At 47.3% G+C, this 20,589-nt stretch overlaps 1 protein-coding gene across 4 annotated transcripts in view; it reads left to right on the plus strand.

Moving 5' to 3' along the window:
• ATN1 (atrophin 1) overlaps positions 1 to 20,589 on the plus strand; it is a 28,760-nt gene that overhangs the window by 311 nt on the left and 7,860 nt on the right. Inside the window, exons 1-4 of one of the 4 annotated variants that reach the window (XM_017814778.1) lie at positions 7 to 223; positions 19,298 to 19,484; positions 19,682 to 19,819; positions 20,201 to 20,314. In XM_017814778.1, coding sequence (XP_017670267.1) covers positions 19,407 to 19,484; positions 19,682 to 19,819; positions 20,201 to 20,314 — 330 coding nt within the window. In that variant the 5' untranslated portion in view covers positions 7 to 223; positions 19,298 to 19,406. Of the gene's footprint in view, positions 1 to 6; positions 224 to 873; positions 913 to 18,075; positions 18,617 to 19,297; positions 19,485 to 19,681; positions 19,820 to 20,200; positions 20,315 to 20,589 lie in introns of those variants that run through there. The other 3 variants (XM_017814781.1, XM_017814779.1, XM_017814780.1) reach the window with 3 other exon arrangements.

Here is a 20,589-nt window from a genome sequence, read left to right on the forward strand (position 1 = left end):
GGGGGGGGTCCCGCTCCCCGCCGCACCCCCCACCTCCCGGAGCCGCTGCCCCCGCCACCGACCGGTTATTCCGGAGACGCGAGAGGAAACGAGGGAGCGCGTAAAAGGAGGAGGGAGGAAAGGGGAAAAAAAAAAAGGGGGGGGGGCAGCGTTTAAATCCCTGCCCCCCGCTCCTCGCCGCCTCCATTCCTCCCTTCATTCGACCTCCCCTCAGGAGCCGCCGGTGAGTCCCTCGCCCGCTCCCAGCCGCTCCCGCCCCGCTTGTCATTGTCGCCCACTCGCTGCATTCTTTCGCGGGTGGATTTCATCCCTCCGGTCCGTCTGTCGGGATGGGGAGCGAGGCGGCGGGGGGGGAAGAACATCAAAGTTGGGGTGGGGGGGACACCTAGAGTGCCATTAACCCCCACGGGGCTGGGGAAGCGTCTCCGTTGGTCCCTGCCCCGGCGTGGATGCGGCAAGGGGCCGGGAGGGAGCCGGGACACCGCCGCGGGGCACGAGGGGCTCGGCGGGGCGGGGGTCCCGGCCACGGCTGGGGGCGCTCCGAAATCACCGGGGGGCGCTGCCCGCCCGGGGCTCGCCTCCCCTGGACGGCGGCGGAGCGGCTTCCCTCCGGACCTGGCGGGCGGGGGTCGGGCGGGGGCTCCGGGTCCGCCGCGGGGGTCCCGGGGCGGGGACACCCCCCGCCGCGCGCCCAGCCCAGCGTGACGTCAGCGCCCCGGAGCCCCCCTTCCCTGCGGCGGGAAGTTCGGCGGGGGCAGGGGGAACGGGGGGCCGGGGGGGCAGCCGGCGGGCGGGAGTTGCGAGTTTGCGGCCCGGCGCCCTGCGGGGAGGAAGGCGGCACAACGCTGGAGGTGGACCGGTTCCCGCCCTCCCTGCCTTCCGAGGGGCCTCGCATTGTCCCCGCTTCCCCAGGTGCGGCCGGGGAGCAGGGCAGGAGCGTCTGGGAATAACGTTTCCATCGGGGCACCGACAAGAGTGTTGGCTCCCCTGCCGTGTGCGCAGTGGGCGCGGGTGGGATTCGCCCCCTCCTCTGACACGCCAGGATGCTGCTTCGGGACCGGGGGGCTGGCGAGACCCCGCACGGCCGGGTGGCACCGGGGTGGCGGCTGCGCTCCCGCTGAACCGGCCGAGATTTCTCGGTGTGTCGGGCTGGTTGTCCGTTTGCTGTTGAGGATTTTTGGAGAAGTAGCATCTGAGTTTCCCACACTGCCCTTCTGGCCGTGCCATGGAGCCGGTGGCGGTTCTGCCCGGCCGGCTCCTGCTGGCCTGTGGCCGCCCTGGCCCCTGTTGCCCAGAGAATTGCCGGTTGTATTTTGCCGAGTAGCCGCTGTGCTGTTGAAGTGGCAGCCATTTGGTCACCGTGGCATTTACTTTACGCGCTGCCTTCGCTCTCCGTGGAGTTCTGCCTTGATAGCTATTGTACGTTCCCCAAGTTGCTTTCCAGACGGGCAGTGTCTTTCCTTGCGTTTGCTTCAGTGCCGTGGCTGCCTTGAGTTCTGCAGCCGGTTACTCAGTTGCCAGGATGGCTACTGTAAGAATTTGTATGGCTTTTGTCTGCAGGGTCTGTTTTGCAGGGCTGTGGTTCTTGAGGAGCAGCATGTCCTTACCGAGCTGGGCACTCAAATCCATTGTCATTATCTCTGGTTGTATTGGGTGGATCGCATGGGAACCGCTAGGCTTCCCAGCATTGAAAAAGTGAGGAGAAAGTAGTGGGCCATTATCCTAAGATGTGTAGCAGGAGGGTGGAGGAGGAGGAGTTGGAAATGCCCTTCGTTTACTGTCCACCTTAGTGCATGGAGCATGGTTACACATCCTTCAGGTGTGTGATGCCTAAAGCTGTGGAGTTCAGCCCTGACTTACCACCAGAATCAATGTGTTAGTGTCAGCCGAATTCCACACTTGTCTGAGTTGAAAGCTGGACTCGCCTTTCTTCTAAGCCAGAGGGTGTTGTGCATCACTGCTGTGCTACACACGCATTCCCGAGGGGCTGGAGCTCCACGGTCATTACCCATGGATGGGATGCTTGTAAATGTGAATGGTCAGATTGTTCATTGAAATGATTTTCATCCTTTTTTTCCCCTGTTTCTTTGCCAAGTTGTTTTATTTTGTTTTCTTTTTATTGTGTTTGTTACTGGTGATTGCACAACCAATCGTTTGTGTATTTTCCCATCTTATTGGGGATGACCTGGTCTTTCAATCCAGACTTTTCCAGTTGTGATTCGTGATGGAGCTTCTCAAGTGTGGCCAATGAGTGAACTTACAGTACCATGGTTCTTGCTGGAAATTATAAAAACCCTCCAAACATTTGAAAATTAAATGTGCAGTGAATCCTAATAAAGAAGATTAACAGGTTTAACCTGCTACAGTGACCTGCCTTTACCTCTCTTCATATGCATTTACCTCCTCCCCTAGGTTTTGTACCCTTTGGATGTCTCTGAAAGGTTCTTGCATTCTCATCTTTAGGTTTGCCTGCACAAGGAATTAAAATGAGGTTTCTTATGGGCATACTTGTATTCCAAAATAATAATGGTCGTGCAAGGAACTATGATTCTACAGCATGGTGGGATCGCTGTACTAAAAGCAACATGATCTGCGTTGTTCTTCAATAGGAGGAGGAGCATCTAGTCCAGCTGGACTAGATGACCATTGTAGGTCCCTTCTGACTGAAATATTACATTCTGGTTTTATTGGTGGGTGAAATGCATCAGGCAGGCTTTTCTCTTCCCGGAGTTCAGCCCCTGTTACTCCTTGTACACCTTCCTGATTTGACCTGGAGCTTCCTCATGTTCATCAGTGTATTTCTGGAGGGTGGAGAGGGAGTTGAGAGGAGCAGTCCGTGTGGAATACAGGGCTGTGTAGGGAAAGTTTATTTATTTACCAGATCTGAGGTGTAATACATTTGCAAATGCAATCTCTGGAATTGATCTGAGCATGTATTTGGCTGTGCCCCTCCTTAAATATCTACCTGTATGCTTACATATCTTATATTATTCTTCCCTTTTCTTCTGAGAACCTGGTTTTGTCCTCTGTCAGGCTGTATTATCCCTTCTTTGGTTTTTTTCTTTGTCCCATTCTCTTTTGGACAAATAAATTACTTTTTTCATTGGATTTTCTGGTCTCATTCTTCCTCCATTAGGAGGAGATACTATGGAAGTATGAAGTATATTTCCTGCGTTTATCACTTCATCTCTTCCATCTGTACATCTTGAAGACTGTGTCTAGGGAAGTACAGAGTAGCAGTGCTTTACAGATTTTTTAAAGGCCAAATGAGAAGGCAACAGAAGTTCCAAGTGTGTTCAAAAGTGGAGGGATCTCTGAAAAAGTCATGCTCTTAACCAAGCGAGGTACACTTAGGATGTATATTCTCTGCAGAATTAATTTGTGTGATCTCTGCTCCAGTCTGGTCACAGGAGATGGTTTAACATGAACACGAGATGCTCCATCTCAGTGCCTTACCTGACTTACTGAAGCTGCAGCAGTGCCCAAGGCACGTGTTGCCAATTGGCCAGGTACATGTCGCAGTGCTCTCTGTGTCATGCTGAGATGAACAATGGAGAATCTTTCTGTCCTTCCAGTCGTGTGTTGGGCAACCATGGGACCACACCCCATTTTCAGTGAGATGTGTATGTAGAATGATGAGACAGAAGGGGATTTTTCCAACTCGGGTGGTTTGAGCTTTACCTCTCTACCTTAGTGTGGTTGGCTGATTTGGACTTTGAGCCTTTGGGGGTAAGGATTTGGCATATAAGTTTAGCAGAAGTCAACTTTGTGAGGAAGCGATCCCTTCGGAGCATTGTCTTGCTTCCAGTTCTGATAATCCTCCCGCAGAAGTCTCTGAAAGTCTGTTTTTTGTGTGTGTTGTCACAGCAAACACTGATTTGTTGTTGTCTCCTTCTGTAAAAATATCAGTGTTTGATTGATTGTTGTGGCAGTATTTTCACCTACAAACCAAAGGCTAACCGCAATATCTTCTCCAAACAATTTCAGCCAATGATTGTCTGTCTGGGCTTTGCTGAAGGAGGGTAGCTGGTTGCTTTCAATCTTACTTCATGTCTCTTGCCCTGGTGACATTCTTCATCATAGATCAGTTTAGCTGGAAAATTTTAGTCTTTTACTTCTCTGCCTTACAATGCACTTGATGATACCCTCTTTCTTCCACAAGGTCTCTCTGTGCTATAGATCACTTAAGTGAAGGCTGCATTTGAGCAACCTTCATCTCTTTGGACAGTGGATTGGATTTACTATGTGTGTATATATATTTTTATGTGTGTGTGTATATATCACAATATATATAATAGTTTGTGTAATATAATACATCTTATATAAAATATAATGTTATATAGTATATTAAATTTATATTGATATATATAGCATAGTGTATTGGATATAAAGTGTGTCTGTAGCATAATATTGTGGATATACTGCTGGTTTTTTCTTTCAGGCAGTGCCACAGATGAGGTGATTTACCTCAGAATTATTCAGAGTTTGCCAGGCACACAAAGAGGGTCCACCCTCTATGAAAAATGGTTTATCCAGTCATAATTATCCATCAGGCTTTCCTCGTACATTTCTAGACCACTGTTTTACATTTTCACCCAGAGCTAGATCCCATCACCACTTGGCCAACCTCTCTATGACTGCTAATGAATTTAGTATTGAAAAACCTGTTCTGATCAACTGTCTGGTCCTCTACCCTGCCCAGCTCACAGCAGGGAATGTCACCTGCTGGTCTTTGCAGAAAATAATTATAAAAAAAAAACTCTTAAAGATTTTCAGTGATATGCTAGATTGCTATGCCAGTGTTTCAAGTGATTGATTTCTCCCACTTTTCAAATTTGTGCTATTCTCTGTGGAATTTGCCTAGCTTCAACTCCCATTGCATCTGGGAGTCTTTGTTTTGTAGGTTAAAGAGCTGTCAGAAATCTCCTCCCTTTATGGTGCTCATGGGCCATCCCCAAGTCACCTTTTAACCTTTACTCTGATAAGCTAAATATATTGAGCTTAAGTCTGTAAGGGGGAGGAGTTATCAAGCTTCCCAATTTGTCAGCATCCTTCTGGAGTACACAGGTAAAAACGGCACACACTACCCCGATAATGGCCCCACCAGTCCTGTGTATAGTCAGGTAAAAATCATGTCTCTTTTTCTTTTCCTGAAGAGTATTACTCTCTGTGCACTGGTTGGTTTCATTCATTCAAGAAAAGCCCTCTTAGAAGTCTTCAGCTGGGAACTAGTGTTCCAGCCACTAATTACAAGGCCTTTTCCAAGCTTCTGTGTATCCTTGGATCTTCAGCCTTGAAAGCATTCTACATTCTTCTGTTCTTGATGTAAAAATCTTGGGTAATTAAAAGGCTGGCCTTTCTGTACGACCCCGTTGCAGCAGTAGCACCAACTCATCTGTGCTAGAAATTCCATTTCATCATTTACCAACTCACCTGCCTCAGCACCGCCTGAAAACTTTACCTGTGTTCCTGAAAACTTTGTTTGGATGGTGCCTTCACCAGCTACCAGTGACATTCTGTGTTAGGCCACCGTTTCCTCTCACTGGTGGGCTTTGGGGGACTTGCTTTGTGACAGTGGGTCCATGCGTGACATCTTTTTGCTGGGACAGGTCATGCTTGTGCCATAGTGGTGCGCGAAGCTTTATCCCACAGGTTGTCACATGTTGCTTTACAGAGATTACCCAAGGCAAGAAAAATATTTTGGGCAGTGATTTCGCTTGCCGCTGTGCCTTTTCTCCTGGCAATCCAGTCTGAGCCTAGTTTGGGCTCAGTCTCTGAGCTCTTGAGTGGGTGCCCACTTGAGAGGCAGAGGCCTGTGCTTGTGGTTGGTAGGGCTCATTGTGTATCTGTAGGTGGTAGCACTTTGGCATAGATTGCCTGCTTTGAATTCTCTTGGGATTGGGGAGAATTTTGAGTACTTGTGACTTTTAGTCCTTCGTTGTATCATGATCAGGAAGACCTTGATTTAGCCATAAACATCTATTTTCTGATTTTGTAAAATCACAAGGACCAAAATCACCATGAACTTGGTGAAGTACGTAAGACAAAAGCTCTCCTTCCTCCTAAGATGATTCAGCACTGGCACAGGTTCCCAGGGAGGCTAGAGATGCTCTTTGAGGTGTTCGTGACAACCTCATCTGGCTTTGCGGTTTACTGTGAACAAGGCATTTGAGGGATTCCAGCAGTCTCTTCCAACATAAATCTTCCTGGACATACCACTGGGTTTTCCTCCCTTCAGCCCCAGAGGTGAGGACAGTGGCCAGTTCTGTAGACCAAGGAAAAGCTGTGGGATCCCAAGCTCAGGAGTGACTCAGAGTGTATCAGTGTCTCAGGTCTGCTGTACAATTGTTCCTCTGCCCATCTCCCTGTCCCTAGTTCACTCCTTTCATTCTGGATCTGTCTGTCCATCCTGTCCAGACACTTGCCCTTGGCACACGTGATTCTCATGTTGTCTTTGCTGTCAGTCATGAGTCCCTAGAAAGAGAGAATCTAAAGTGTGTCCCTTGGATCAGTGGCTCCAAGGTCATAGAATCATTTAGGTTGGAGAAGACCTCCAAGATCATTGAGTCCAACCATGAACCTAATACTGGCAAGTCCACTACTAAACCACATCCCTAAGTGCCACCAGGGATGGTGACTTCACCACTTCTTGGGGCAGCCTGTCCCAATGCTTAACAACCCTTTCAGTGAAGAAATTTTTCTGATATTCAATCTAAACCTCCCTTGGTGCAACTTGGGGCCATTTCATCTTGTCCTATTGCTTGTTATTTTGGAGAAGAGGCCGACCCCCATCGTGCTACAACCTCCTTTCAGGTAGTTGTAGAGAGTGATAAGGTCACCCCGAGCCTCCTCTTCTCCAGCTGAACAGCCTCAGCTCCCTCAGATGCTCTTCATAAGACTTGTGCAGCAGACCCTGCCCCATCTCAGTTTTCCTTCTCTGGACTTGCTCCAGGACCTTAATGTCTGTCTTGTAGTGAGGGGCCCAAAACTGTACACAGGCTTTGAGGTGCAGCCTCACCAGTGTCCAGTACAGGATCACAGCTCTGGTCCTGCTGGCCACACTATTACTGGTACAATCCAGGATGTCACTGGCCTCCTTCAAGCCTGTGCTGTTGCAAGAGGTTTTGTTCCAAGTGCAGTGCCCAGTGGCATTTTCTCATTTCTTGATAATGCCTTGCCTGGAGCCCTTCAAGTAACAATGGTACCCACAGCTATCCTGTGATTAGTAAATGCCTTCTGAGAAGTCCCTACGGATGAGAAGGAGCTCTTATGGCATATATGCTCGTCTCTTCTCTTCAGTGTATCACTCAACACTTTGTACAATTGAACTTGTTAAAAACATACCAGTGACCCTACTAGGTCCATCTTGTCCACTACTGCTGCAGCAGTAGTCACTACCAAATCTCTGGGAAAGAAGGTAAGTTAAGGCAAGCTTATGTGCCATTTTCCTCTGATACTCCTACAGCTGCCAGCCATTTTCCATGGAGGACCTGCCATAGACAGATGTGGTTTCTATCTATCCAGAAAGCGTCAGTTATTTTCTCTTGAATGAAACTCTCCAGTTACCCATCAAATCCATACAAACTTCTAGCACCAATAGTGTCCTTTGATGGGAAATTCTGCAGCCACATATCTAAGAACTACTCTCTCTTTTTAGTTGGTTTTGAACTTGTTTCTTTGTACTGTTATTTGGTGGTCATCAGTTTTCGTACTGGAAAAAACATTGAAAAATTATTTCTGATCCAACCTTCTCATATATGGTTTTACAGTCCCCGGTCACATCCTGACTTTAATAACCTTTTCTCTGGACAGTCACTGCCCTTTCTAGTTTCTGCAGGAGCAGAACTGCACTGAAGATATGGGAAAGTCACAGTTCTGCTCAGTTAGTTCTTACCCTCATTGATTTACTTTCATCAGCCACATTGGCTTCCCTTTGCTCTTTTTCTATATCCATCCTGATTTTGCTTCTTTATATTTTATTCTCTTAAGTTCTCTCTTAAATGGTGATCATTTGTGATACAGACAGTGTCTCAATGCCCTTGGGAGGCTGGACATTGATCATTGTGAGGATACAGCAGGTGTTCTTCCACCCAGCCTGATTCTTCAGCACTTCATTCAAATCCATTTGCAGAGTTTGATCCTTCCATCTGCAGAGCTTCTCTTTGGTTCTTATCTACACCAACAAGTTTTGCCTGGGATTGAGGGCTCTGAGCAGAGTTGGCAGCTTGCCCAGGCCTCCTTGTGCAGCTTCAGAATGATACAGGTCTTAGCAGGAAGGGGTGACCATTCTTGCTATTCACTGGTCTGTTAGGGAAGGGAGGGGCTGTTGGTGTGTCCACCCTGAATTTGGATTCAACTTCTAGTTTTCCATGTTCTTACATGTGTCCTGCAGCTGCAAAGTTTCCAGCAGTCTTCCACAGCAAAGACTTGCAGCAGAAGTCTGGAACCATGGTGGATTGACTGGTGGATAACTTCCATGCACTGACAGTGAGAAGCTATGGGATGTGGAGTCGTGGTCACGAATAGCAGCAAGGAAATTACAACTGATAATGGGTGTTTCCGCACTGGAATGGGTGCTCCAGGTCAACTGGGAAAGCTTCACTCTTCAAGATGTTCAGAACTTGCCTGGACAAGTCCCTGAGTCATCTAAATTTGGGGTCAGCCCAGTTGTGAGCAGGAGTTTGGAGCAGAGACCTGCTGGTGTCCTTTCCAGACGACATCCTCCTTTGAGTCTCTCTACAACTAGCCTGTGATGTCTTTGAGTAATTCACTTTGCATTCTTAGCAAAGGGACATCTATCAAAAGAGGGGTGTGAAGTATTACAGTAGACCCTTCACCCCTAACAGCTCCACAGGTAAGGTGTGCTCAGGTGTTGCAAATATAGAAGATGCTCTACTTCTTAAAATAGTGAGTGTGGGGAGTGTGATGTATCCTTCCTCTGCATCACACATCCATAGGCCTCCATCCCACTTGCGGAGGGAAGAGCCCGGTGTGTTTTTTTTTTTTTTTGTGATCCTCCACTGGGCTCTGCCAGCCTATATCTCCAGGAGATCTGGAGGCCCTCCTCTGGGGAGACAGAATGATTCTTCTGGGATTTTTAAGTAAATCTGTTACATACTTAACAGTCATTTTACTGTGCCCTCAGGAATTGTTTTACGATTAATGTAACCTTCTGTAGTACATCTAACCTTCATTTAGTGAATCAAACTTTATTTTCAGTTGCTTCTGCAAAAATTAATATTGTCTTCCGTGGTGTAAATTAAGCTATTCCATGGTGTAAATTAAGCTATTGTTAAATGCATGAATGTTTTTATTATTTATTACCTTGCTTTAGCTCTGTTTTTATTTCACTCTGCTCATCAGAAATATTTTTTTCTGAGATACATTTTTATTTGAATGGAAGTTCCAGAATTAGAGATTTCTTACTCAAAGTAACATTCTCGCTCCTCGTGGTTGTGCAGAATTAAGAAAACAAAATATTAATATAGGCTTAATGAAATATAAACTGGTTTTATATCCTAAGACTGCCAGCACTCTGCACGTTTATTTTTAGTACTCTTATTTGGCACCGTTTCTTGAAGTTTGAGCATTTTAAATTGTATTAAAATGCAGAGAAGGAGCACCTAGGTAGCATGACAAGTGAATTTGTCAACAAGTACATATAAGAAAAGGACTGAAGCTGTTGGCTCAGGATGAGTCTCTTTTCTGCTTGGGAGGTGTTATTTTAAGTACAGAATCATAGACTGGTGTGGGTTGGAAGGGACTTAAAGATCATCTCGTTCCAACCACCCTACCATGGGCAGGGACACCTTTCACTAGACCAGGCTGCTCCAAGCCCCATGCAGCCTGGCCTTGGACACTTCCAGGGTTGTGGCATCCACAGCTTCTCAGCACAACCTGTTCCAGTGCCTCACCACTCTCATCATAAAAAATTTCTTCCTTATGTCCTGATTACATCTGCCCTCTTTCAAACCATTGCCCCTTGTCCTGTCACTGCAGGCCCTAGTAAAAACTGTCTCTCCATCTTTTTTTAAGTCCCCTTTATATACTTAGAATTGCAAAATCTTAGAATCATTAAGGTTGGGAAAGACCTACAAAGATCATCGAGTACAACCTTTGATCAAGCACCACCACATCAAATAGACCATGGCAATGAGTGCCATATCCACTTATTTCTTGAACACTTCCAGGGATGGTGATTCCACCTCTTGCCTGGGGGAGCCCTTTCCAATGCTTAACCACCCTTTCAGTGTAGAATTTTTTCCTAATCTCCAACCTGAACCTCCTCTGGGGCAGCTTGAAGACCTATTGCTAGTTGATTGGGAGAAGAGACCAACTCCCACCTGGCTACAACCTCCTTTCAGGTAGTTGTAGAGAGTGATAAGGTCACTCCTGAGCCTCCTCTTCTCCAGGCTACAACCCCAGCTCCCTCAGCTGCTTCTCATAAGACTTGTGCTACAGACTCTTCACTAGCTTCATTGTCCTTCTCTGGACATGCACCAGCACCTCAATGTCTTTTGTGTAGTGAGGGGCACAAAATGGAAAACAGGACTCAAGGTGTGGCCTCACCAGAGCCAAGTACTGGGGAATGGTCACTGCCCTGGTCCTGCTGGTCACACTATTTTTGATACAGGCCATGATGCCACTGGCCTTCTTGGCCACCTGGGCACACTGTTGGCTCATGTTCAGATACTGTTGACCAGCACCCCCAGGTCCTTTTCAGCTGGGCAGCTTTCCAGCCACTCTTCCCAAAGCCTGTAGTGCTTCATGTTGTGACCCAGTTGCAGGACCTGGCACTTGGCCTTGTTGAACCTCATACAGTTGGATTCAGCCCATTGATCCAGCCTGTCCAGGTCCATCTGCAGACTCTTCCTACCCTTCAGCAGATCAGCACTCCCACCCATTTTGGTGTCTGCAAACTGACCGAGGGTACCCTCGATGCCTTTGTTCGGATCATCAGTAAAGATATAAAATAGGCCTGGCCCAAACACTGAGCCCTGGGGAACCCCACTAGTGGCTGGCTGCCAGCTGGATGCAACTCCATTCACCACCACCCTCTGAGCCTGGCCATCCTGAAAGATTTTTACCCGGTGAACAGTGCACCTGTCCAAGCCGTGGGCTGCCAGCTCCTCCAGAATGCTGTGGGAGACAGTATCAAAGGCTTTACTGAAGACCAGGTAGACACCATCCACAGTGTTTCCCTCATCCACTAGGCAGGTCACCTGGTCATAGAAGGAGATCAGGTTGGTCAAGCAGAACCTGCCTTTCCTAAACCCTTGCTGGCTGGGCCTGATCCCCTGCTTGCCCTGTACGTGCTGTGATTTTGCTCAAGATAATCTGTTCCATAACCTTTTCTGGCGCTGAGGTCAGGCCGGTAGTTCCGCAGATCCTTCTTTGGACCCTTCGTGTGGAAGGCTATTGCATTGGCTAACCTGTAGTCACCTGGGATGTCCCCTGTTAACCAGGACTGGTCATAAATGATGGAAGGTGCTTGGTGAGCACTTCTGCCAGCTCCCTCAGTACCCTGAGTTTAAAAGATACAAGAAGGTCTTCCTGGAGTTTCCTCTTCTCCAGGCTGAACAACCACAGCTCTCTCAGCCTATCTTCATAGGAGAGGTGCTCCATCCCTTTGATCACCTTTGAGGCCTCCTCTGAACCTGCTCTGACAGGTCTTTCCTGTGCTGAGGACCCCAGAGCTGGATGCAGCAGTCCAGGTGGGGTCTCACCAGAGCAAACAAAGGGGCAGAATCACCTCCCTCAACCTGCTGGCCATGCTGCTTTTGATGCAGCCCAGGACACAATTGGCTTTCTGGGCTACAAGCACACATTGCCAGCTTACGCCTAATTTTTTGTCCATCAGTATCCCCAAGATCTTTACCACAGGACTGCTCTCAGTCCCTTTAGTCCCCAGCCTAAACTGATCCTGGTGATTGCCCTGACTCATGTGCAGGCCCTTGCACTTGGCCTTGTTGAATTTCATGAGTTTCACATTGGTCCACTCCTCAAGCCTGTCAGGGTCCCTCTGAGTGGCATCCCTTCCCTCTGGAGTATCAACCACTTGGCTTGGTGTCATCTGCAAACTTGAAGAGGGTGCACTTGATCCCGCTGTCTGTATTATTGATGAAGGTATTAAATAGTATTGGTCACAGTAGGGACCCTTGAGGGATGCCATTCATTACTGATTTCCACTTTGGCATTCAACTGTTGGATGCAACTCTTTGCACATGGCCATCTATCCAATTCCTTATCTCTCAAACCCATATATTTCCAATGTTGTGACGAACTGTGTCAAAGGCCTGGCAAAAGTCCAGGTAAATGACATCTGTACCTCTTCACTTGTCCACTGATGTGGTCACTCCATCCTAGAAGTCACTTGATTAGTCAGGCACAACTTGCCCTTGGTGGAGTCATGCTTGCTGTCTCTAATCAGCTCCCCGTCTTCCATATGTTTTGACATGTCTCCCGGGAGGATCTGCTCCATGTTCTTGCCAGGCAGTAAGGTGAGGCTGACTGGTTGCTAGTTCTCACGGTCCTCCTTATTACCCTTTTTAGAAATGGGTGCAATATTGCCTTTTTTCCAGTCACTGGGGATTTTCCCTGACTGACATAACATTTCAAATACCATGGGGAGTGGTTTGGCAACTATGTCAGCCAATTACCTCAAGACTCTGGGATGCATCTCAGTGGGTCCCATGGACTTGTGCATGTTCGGTTTCCTCAGGTGGTCTCAAACCTGATCTCTTACGATGGGATTATGAATCTGCTCTCATATACATACATATATCTAAATCAAGAGAGTTCATTCAGCTTGTGTATTAAAGTATGTGTAATTTGTCCTCTGGCACAGAGTGAAGTTCCTGAAAGCATACATTTACATTTATTGTTTAAATTTACTTTAACGCATTCCATAGTGACCCATTCTATGCCATATTTTGAAGACGGAAGAATGCAATGACATTCCAGTACATTGTCAGTATGAAATCAATTCCTTTATATAAAATAACAAAAATTGACAACTTTCTCTAGTTTTAGATTGGATTTATATTTTGACCTCTGAGCAGTAATCACAGTTTTCACTTGTGTTGCAGGCATTTCTGTCTAAGTTTGCCCAGTAACACTGTACTGCCAATCCTCCCTAGCAGGGCAGGTCTCAGCCCTTCCCGGATATGTCCTATGGTAGCTGGTGGTCAGATGCTGCTGTCACAGCCCTGTGGGCTGCTGAGGACCCAGAGGTGTGTGCTGTGATCCTGAGGTGTCTCTCTGCAGTGGTGCAGGAGTGACCTGCAGGAACTGGGTGAGCAGGTGGAGAAAGCTGCTCAAAGCAGTCTGGGCTCCTGAGTATTTCAGTCCCCTGAGATCCTCCAGCTTCACATTAGTATTGCAGGAAGGATGTAGTCAAACTTATCCACTGGTAGGTGAGAGTTTTAACTGGAGTATGATTATTTGCCCAGGTTAACAGTCTTATTCCTTGATTAATCCACCATCCAGCCTGAGTTCACAGCCCCTGCATCCACCCAATGCTGTAGTTATTTTGTAGGAGACAGAAAAATGCCTTTGTTCCAAAACTACCTTTCATTTGGTGTCTTATAAATATATTTATTCTTAACAAGATTTATTAAATAAAAAAGATTTGCCAGTCATGGGAATATTCACACCAAGATAATATTAGCCACAGACATGTGCCATCTTGGTATTTAACCATTTTGACATCCTGATCCCTTTGCTCACAGTCATTTTCCCTTTTACAGTAATGTCACGCTTCAAGTACGTATCAAAAGACTCTGACATGCAACCTGAACCCTGACCTGTTCATTCACTGCTGTCCAACACTGAACACAGTGCCCTTTCCTTCCCTCCCTTTCTCCACTATAGTAAAATGCCAGGATTCAAGCATGAAATCAGGTAATTAGCCATTGGGAAATGCTGTCTGATTGCAGTATTTTGGACAAAACTTAGTGTTTTCAAGATACTGCACAGTTGTTAAACCTGATTACATTTCTGGAAATCTATCCTTCATTTTATAAAATTAGGGAAATTGAGACAGGAATTAAAAATGTCTGGGACTATCATTCACTGGGCAGTCATATATATATATGATATGTGTGTGTGTGTGTGCACGTGTGTGTATGACAACTTCAGACTTCCCATCCATGGTGCATGTTCCTTGACTATACTGTTCTGGTGGGCCATCTGAGTAATCTTTGCTTGTCAAGGGGGATCATTGGTTATCATCCCAGCTTATTTTCAGGACACTTTTCAGCATCTGCAATGTGTTAGAAAGCAGCTGTGTTCGTTTTGTCACCCTGGTTCCTCTCTCCAGTGCTAACCCATCGTTTTGCAGAAGGGGAAAGAGAAAAACCAGTATGGGAACACAGAGCTATTGAATGGCAAAGAAGCAGACGCAGTTTAACTCTCACGTCTCCGTCTGAGTCCCTGCCTTTTAATACCAAATGCCTTTGATTTCACATAGGATATTGGATGTGTTCCTACATTTCAAAAAGTGACTTGAAAAGTAGTCACTGTTTAAACAGTTTAAACAGTAGTCATTACTTTAAACAGTTCCCAACTGAAGAAAACAAGAGGTTTGCACTTCAGAACATCCTTACTTAGACTAAAGCAGGCACACCACTGACTCCTTACTCCAAACTTACTTTCCATGGACTAGCATCTAGTAGAGGATGGCTATATCTACAGTACCCAAATAATAAGGCCTCAGCTTGGCCAGGCACAGCACTATCTGTCCATTAGGCTGGTGTTCCTAGTACAGCCTTTGACCTGTGCCAGCGAGTGCTCTCCCAGATGATGCCTGAGTGTGGTTTAGGAGTTGGTGTAGGAACACACCAGTTGCCAGTGGCCAGGTTAGATGTGTCTGTCCCCTTTCAGAGGGCAGGGGAAGTTTGCCATCTCTGTGTAAGCTATGTAATGCCAATCACTCCTGGGACCAGAGAACAGGTGCTGTCCCATTTTGTTTAAAGCTACAGATGCTGTCAAATTGCCCTTTCTTGCAGCATTTGGGGTCCTGATGGGTGGCAGAGTTTTTAATTAGTTTCTTCTTTGAGACTGAATGATCCAACCATGCACCTTGACACCTTCATATTCAGTGCCTCCAACCAGTAGATGGTCTGTTGTGCAGTGCCTTGGTGGAGAGAGGAGGCTCCATCACTGCTGTTCTTCTCCACCCCCAAATTACCACTAACTAGCTCAGGGCAGGCTCCTGTGTCATGTACCATAGTCATGTTCTGCCTGTGCATCTCCCCATCTGCTTGGACCGGGTCTGAATCCACCTGAGATTACTGGGATGTTACGGTCGGAGAAGATCAAGAGTACCAAATAATAAAACCAAGCAGATGGTTGGGGTTCTTTCCCTAAGAGATGAGAAATACAAAAGAAGGGGAAGAGACTGTGGTAACTATTGACAACTGAGTCATCATCATGGCTAGGCTTTGCGAACGAAGATTAGGGGAAGGTCTCTACCCATGTTTGTCACAAGCGCGCTGGTGGCTAAAAAGGCCAATACGAGACAGGCATGTCCGGTTGCAAAAGGCACAGCAGAAAGACTCCTTAGGTGGTAAATTCTGCAAGGCACGATTCTTTCTGCATTGCCTTTTCTCCTCGAGAGTGATCCTGCGTGCTTTCTCAAAGGAAGCAGCAGCGTTATAGATGGTGTGTCTCCAGACCTCCCGACTGGAGGCCAAAGTAGACCAGTTATGGTGATCAGTATGGCCAAGGCTGAGATGTTGTTTCAGGGAGTCCTTGTATCTTCTCTTCGGGGCTCCTCTCATGTGGCAGCTGGTGGCAAGTTCACCATAAAGCAAGATCTTGGGAGGCAGTGGTCCTTCATCCTGGAGACGTGCCCTGCCCGGCACAGCTGAGTTCTCAGCAACATGACAACTGAGTACCAGCAGCTAATCTCAGTGAGGACTGGATCAGGCCTTAAATGTCTGTCAGCTAGACACTGCTGTGGTAATGATAGTGTTAGCCCTTTTTCTTAAGTGATGTGGGTCCTGGGAGCCTTCAGCTCTCCCTTCTCCTGGCACTGGCCCCAGGGAGGGCTAGCTGGACCTTAGTTCCCATTTCCTCTGCTTCTGTTGCCATCTAGGAGAGTTTATTTTCTCAAACCCATTTTCTCTAACATGCAAATGCTATCCTGAGCCAAGGACAAACTTTCTAAGAGAGGTAAAACCTTAGTGCTTCTCATTTGAGATGGACTTGATTTCAGTTTAGTTACCTGTGAGAATTGCTCCACACTACTGCCTGGGAAGGAGAGAGAGTTTTTTCTGTGTCCCTCAATAGAAGAAAAACTGGAGCTCGCTAGCTCCTGGCTGTCTGTGCAGGACAGTCCAGCTTTGGCAAGGAGAATTACTTGGAGCTGAGGAGGAGCGGGATCCATTTTGAATCCCACGTGGGGGATGCCTGTTGAGTGTGTGTTGCTCACAGGAGACTGCACCAGGGCTTACACGAGAATATGGAGGGCTTTGGGCAGTAAGCCAAGCCAAGCTGGGTTGTGTGAAACGCAAATAGAAAATAGCAATTCGCAATGCCTCATAACTCAGTCAAACCTGTAAAGGGCTTCACAGGGCCAGGGAAAGGTTAACCCTTTGACATCAGCCCTGCCACATCTCACCTCCTTAGCAAAACCACAGAGCCCTAAGAGCCCTTCAGAGACATTTGCAGGGATCTTCGGTGACAGGAAGCATTAGGTGTAACTTTGCTGATTGTCAAGGCTCACATTGCAAGCTTTTATTTCATAGATGTTAAAATTAGAAGGCAGTGTTGTGATCCTCTCATCTGGCCGTAACAGTTTCTCTACTGAGCCTAATAATGTGTGTGTCAGTTCTCTTACATATTTTAGAAAAGTTTCACTAAGTGACAGAAACTTATGTCTCAGTCAGGAGTTGATTATGTCTCCTGAAACACCCCTATTCGTTTCTGGCTTTGTTTGGTACTGCATATTCAGCAGTTGACATAGGTACCAGGTGGGTATATCTCTGTTAAAAAGGGAAGTTTTGGTCTGTGGTTGGCTGCGTATTATTTCTCTGACTTTTCTGGAAGGAAACTGCTAATTGTCACTACAGGGTTACTGAAAAGCTGAAGTGAGACCTGTGCACTGCAGTACCAGGTTGGGTTCTTTGGTGTGGGAGGTGTGGGTGGCATCCCTGTGGAATGTAGAGCAGTGACATGTTGGCAGCGTGCTGTTGCTGCTGCTGTGCCTTCAGAGCTGAGCTAATACTTGTAGGTTGCCACCATGGTGTGTGTCAAAGTTGAATTAAATTAGGGTTGCCCTACCAAAGTGTTTGTTTCATGTGAGAAATGTTAATTCTAAATGATTATCTAGAATAGCACCAATGTAACTGGCTGAATTAGCAACCAAAGGGCAAAGCATGGCAGAAATGTAAGGCTGTAAAACAAGTCAGCTGATAGGGATTGGGAGCAGGCTCTGCCTCCATTAGGTCAGTTATAAACCATCATCAGCTATTTTTCTATTAAAGAAGAGGTCTAAGTTAATGAATTGATGTGTGTGGGAATTAATGCTGGATGAGTCCCCTGTGGCTTTTGTGATGAGGGTCAAATAAAATATTAATGAAATTAAAACAAACAATCCCCTGCTCTTCCTAAGTGCCTTCCGGATGGGTTTCTCTAAGCATTGGTCGGGAAGATGTGGAGCCCCAGGAGAGACAGGCCGGTGTCATTATTCCCTTTTCATGGGCAGGGAGATGAGGGTGGTGGAAGACAGTGACCCTGGGGCCTCACAGGCCAGCAGCAGGGTTGCACAGGAGGTCTGCTGTCTGGTGCTTTTGTTCTGATCTCTCCAAAACCCCTGAGGTTTCAGCTCTGTCTCAGAGAAATGGAAGTCCATCCAGATTGCTCCTGCACTGCTCAGCTGGAAGCTAAACTTTCCAAGTCTAAGACAGCTTTTGGGAGTCCCAAATCTGTAGTCTTCTTATTCACAAAACTTCTCTGTGCCTCCAGATCAGAGACCATAACCCAGTAGATGTGGCTCTTTTCTCCTGATGCCTTATCCACATGACACATTCGCTTGTCTTGTGAATTGTCCATTCTAAAGTCTGAGAATAGGAGCTCAAATGACAGGCTGGGGAAGGATAAAGTCTTTTTGGTTACATCTGTGCAGTGCAGTGCAGTGCAGAAGATCTCAGGCGTGATGAAGTCAAGGAAACTTGCTTCAGGAGCAGCATCCCTGAATCATTTCGGTCCAGTTCCCAGGCTAACACGATCATGGTGCTTTCATACTCTAAAGTAGGAACTACTGTGTGGTATAACAGGGTGTTAAATATATATGGTGCTTTTGGACATGGCACAAAGCTGTAAATTGGTTCAGAAATCTTCCCACTGCTGCAAAAGTAAGGATGTGATGTACTCTGCATCTCTGGGCATGATTCTATTACACTGAGAAACATCCAGTGTGTGGAGAAGGAGACCTTGGCAGGCACTCCAGGCTAAACAGAGACAGTTCTGTTTGCATCATGCAAAATCAAAGCCAAATGCATTTTCTTGCACCTGTTAGTGTACCTTGGGCATGGACCAGTCTAAGCAAGACTTCAGCAAAGGCCACTGGGGGCCCATGACACAGGGCTGGCGAATGACAGCACATGGCGAGGTAACTTACTGTGCTGACAAGTGCAATGGGGGACTTAGTTTGTCATGAGGAACATTTTAAAGCACTTTCCTGTTATTTTTTCTAAGGAAGTGAAAATGCTAAAATTATTTCAGAAGACAGCGAAAATCTTGATAACCATTCCTTCGTGTTACCTCCAAAGCATTATTGATGGGCCCTGAATCATAGAATCAGAGAACCACAGAATGGTTTGGGTTGAAAGGGACCTTAAAGATCACCTAGTTCCAACCCCTTTGCCATGGGCAGGGACACCTTCCATGGACCAGGTTGCTCACAGGTCCATCTGGCCTGGCTTTGAACAGTTCCAGGATTGGGGCATCTACAGCTTCTCAGCGCAACCTGTTCCAGTGCCTCACCACCCTCACAGTAAAGAGTTTCTTCCTCAGATCTAATCTAAACCTGCCTTCTCTCAGTTTGAAGTCATTAAAAAGGAATACCTCTCATTGTGTGTGTATCACTCCCAGAAACTGGAACTCAGGTATGGCAGTGGGCAAATCTTTTTCCCCACTGATGGAAAAGTTTATTGAGTTCTTGGTAAACATCCTTGCATCTTTAAATAAGGAAACAATAATAATTTTGTCATATTTCTGTAGCAAACCACAAAAATATGTTCTACAGTCCACTCAGTCTTTCTCTCCTCTCTTGTGCTTGTCTGCCTTTCAGGATTCATCAGGATCTTTTTGTCTGACTGGTGCAAGCCTCCCTTCCAGAAGAACTGCCCATCTCTGTCTCCTTGGGAACAGCCGAAGGGGGTGCAGGGTGACAAAAATTTATGTTTTCATCAAACCGGGCCAAGGAGAATGGGGGTCCCGCACCCAAAAGAATGAAGACACGACAGAACAAGGACTCAGTACGTGAGATAGGAGAGGGGGGTGGGACGTGAGAGCCAGGCTGGACCTGTGGGTTGGGACTGAGACTCCCAGCAAGCTAGTGGGCATGAGTTTGGCACAGTGGAGTGCCAGGGGTTCAGGGGCTTTGGGAGGCTGGGGATGAGGCAGGAGTGGAGGGAGATGCCATGCAGGACTGATACAGTGATCCTTCCCTTAGATGTCAATGCGGAGTGGACGGAAGAAAGAGACTCCAGGGCCCCGAGAGGAACTCAGGTCACGGGGTCGAGCTTCCCCCGGGGGCGTCAGCACCTCCAGCAGTGATGGCAAGGCTGAGAAATCCCGACAAGCGACAAAGGTATAAGCTAGCACGCAGGTGTGGTGTGGCCAAGGACTGCCCAGGCTAGGTAGGATCCATTTGAGGATCCAGGAACACAGACCAGAAGGGATCCACCAAGGAACCCATGCTGGGTTAGCTCCCTAAAACGAGCAGGATCCCTCTGCTCTTATCCTCACCATCTTGCACTTCCTGCCATCTCCTAAGAACTGGTCCTTGGTCCCAGCATCCCCTTTTAGTGCTAATTTTTGCCATATCCTGGCTCCTTGTTGCTCTGCTAGTGTTATCAACACACATGCCGTGGTGGCTGTGTCTCACCTGCTGCATTCTGTGAAGGTGTGGCAGATTGGGAAATTGCCCCATGACCCTCCCATCTCCCTGTTCTCCTTCTCTTCCTTGCAGAAGGGCCGAGTGGAGGAATCCTGCACCCCCAAGGGCAACAAGCAGGGCCGAACAGAAGAGATCTCAGAGAGTGAAGGGGAGGACACTAACGCTCCCAAAAAAACCAAAACCGAGGTGAGTTCTCACTGCTGTGATTGCTGGCATGCCCCAAGTCCAGGGCAAAGGAATCTCCTGTTTTCCTACCTGTGCTGCTCGCGCCTGTCCAGCTTGAGGTTCCCACTGCTTGGGATCCCCAGCACCTTGTTTTGCACTGCAGCTCTTGCAATCTAAATGGCATCTGTCTGGCTACAAAAAATGCCACCAGGAGAGACAACTGAGGAGACAGAGGCTCTCTGTCTGTTTTCCCTTGTCTGCAGGGGACTGCTGTGCTCTTGGTGCCGGGCACATGC

The sequence above is a fragment of the Lepidothrix coronata genome, unplaced genomic scaffold, assembly GCF_001604755.1.
Source record: "Lepidothrix coronata isolate B3197 unplaced genomic scaffold, Lepidothrix_coronata-1.0 Scaffold46, whole genome shotgun sequence".
In the NCBI taxonomy this organism is placed as follows: Eukaryota; Metazoa; Chordata; class Aves; order Passeriformes; family Pipridae; genus Lepidothrix; species Lepidothrix coronata.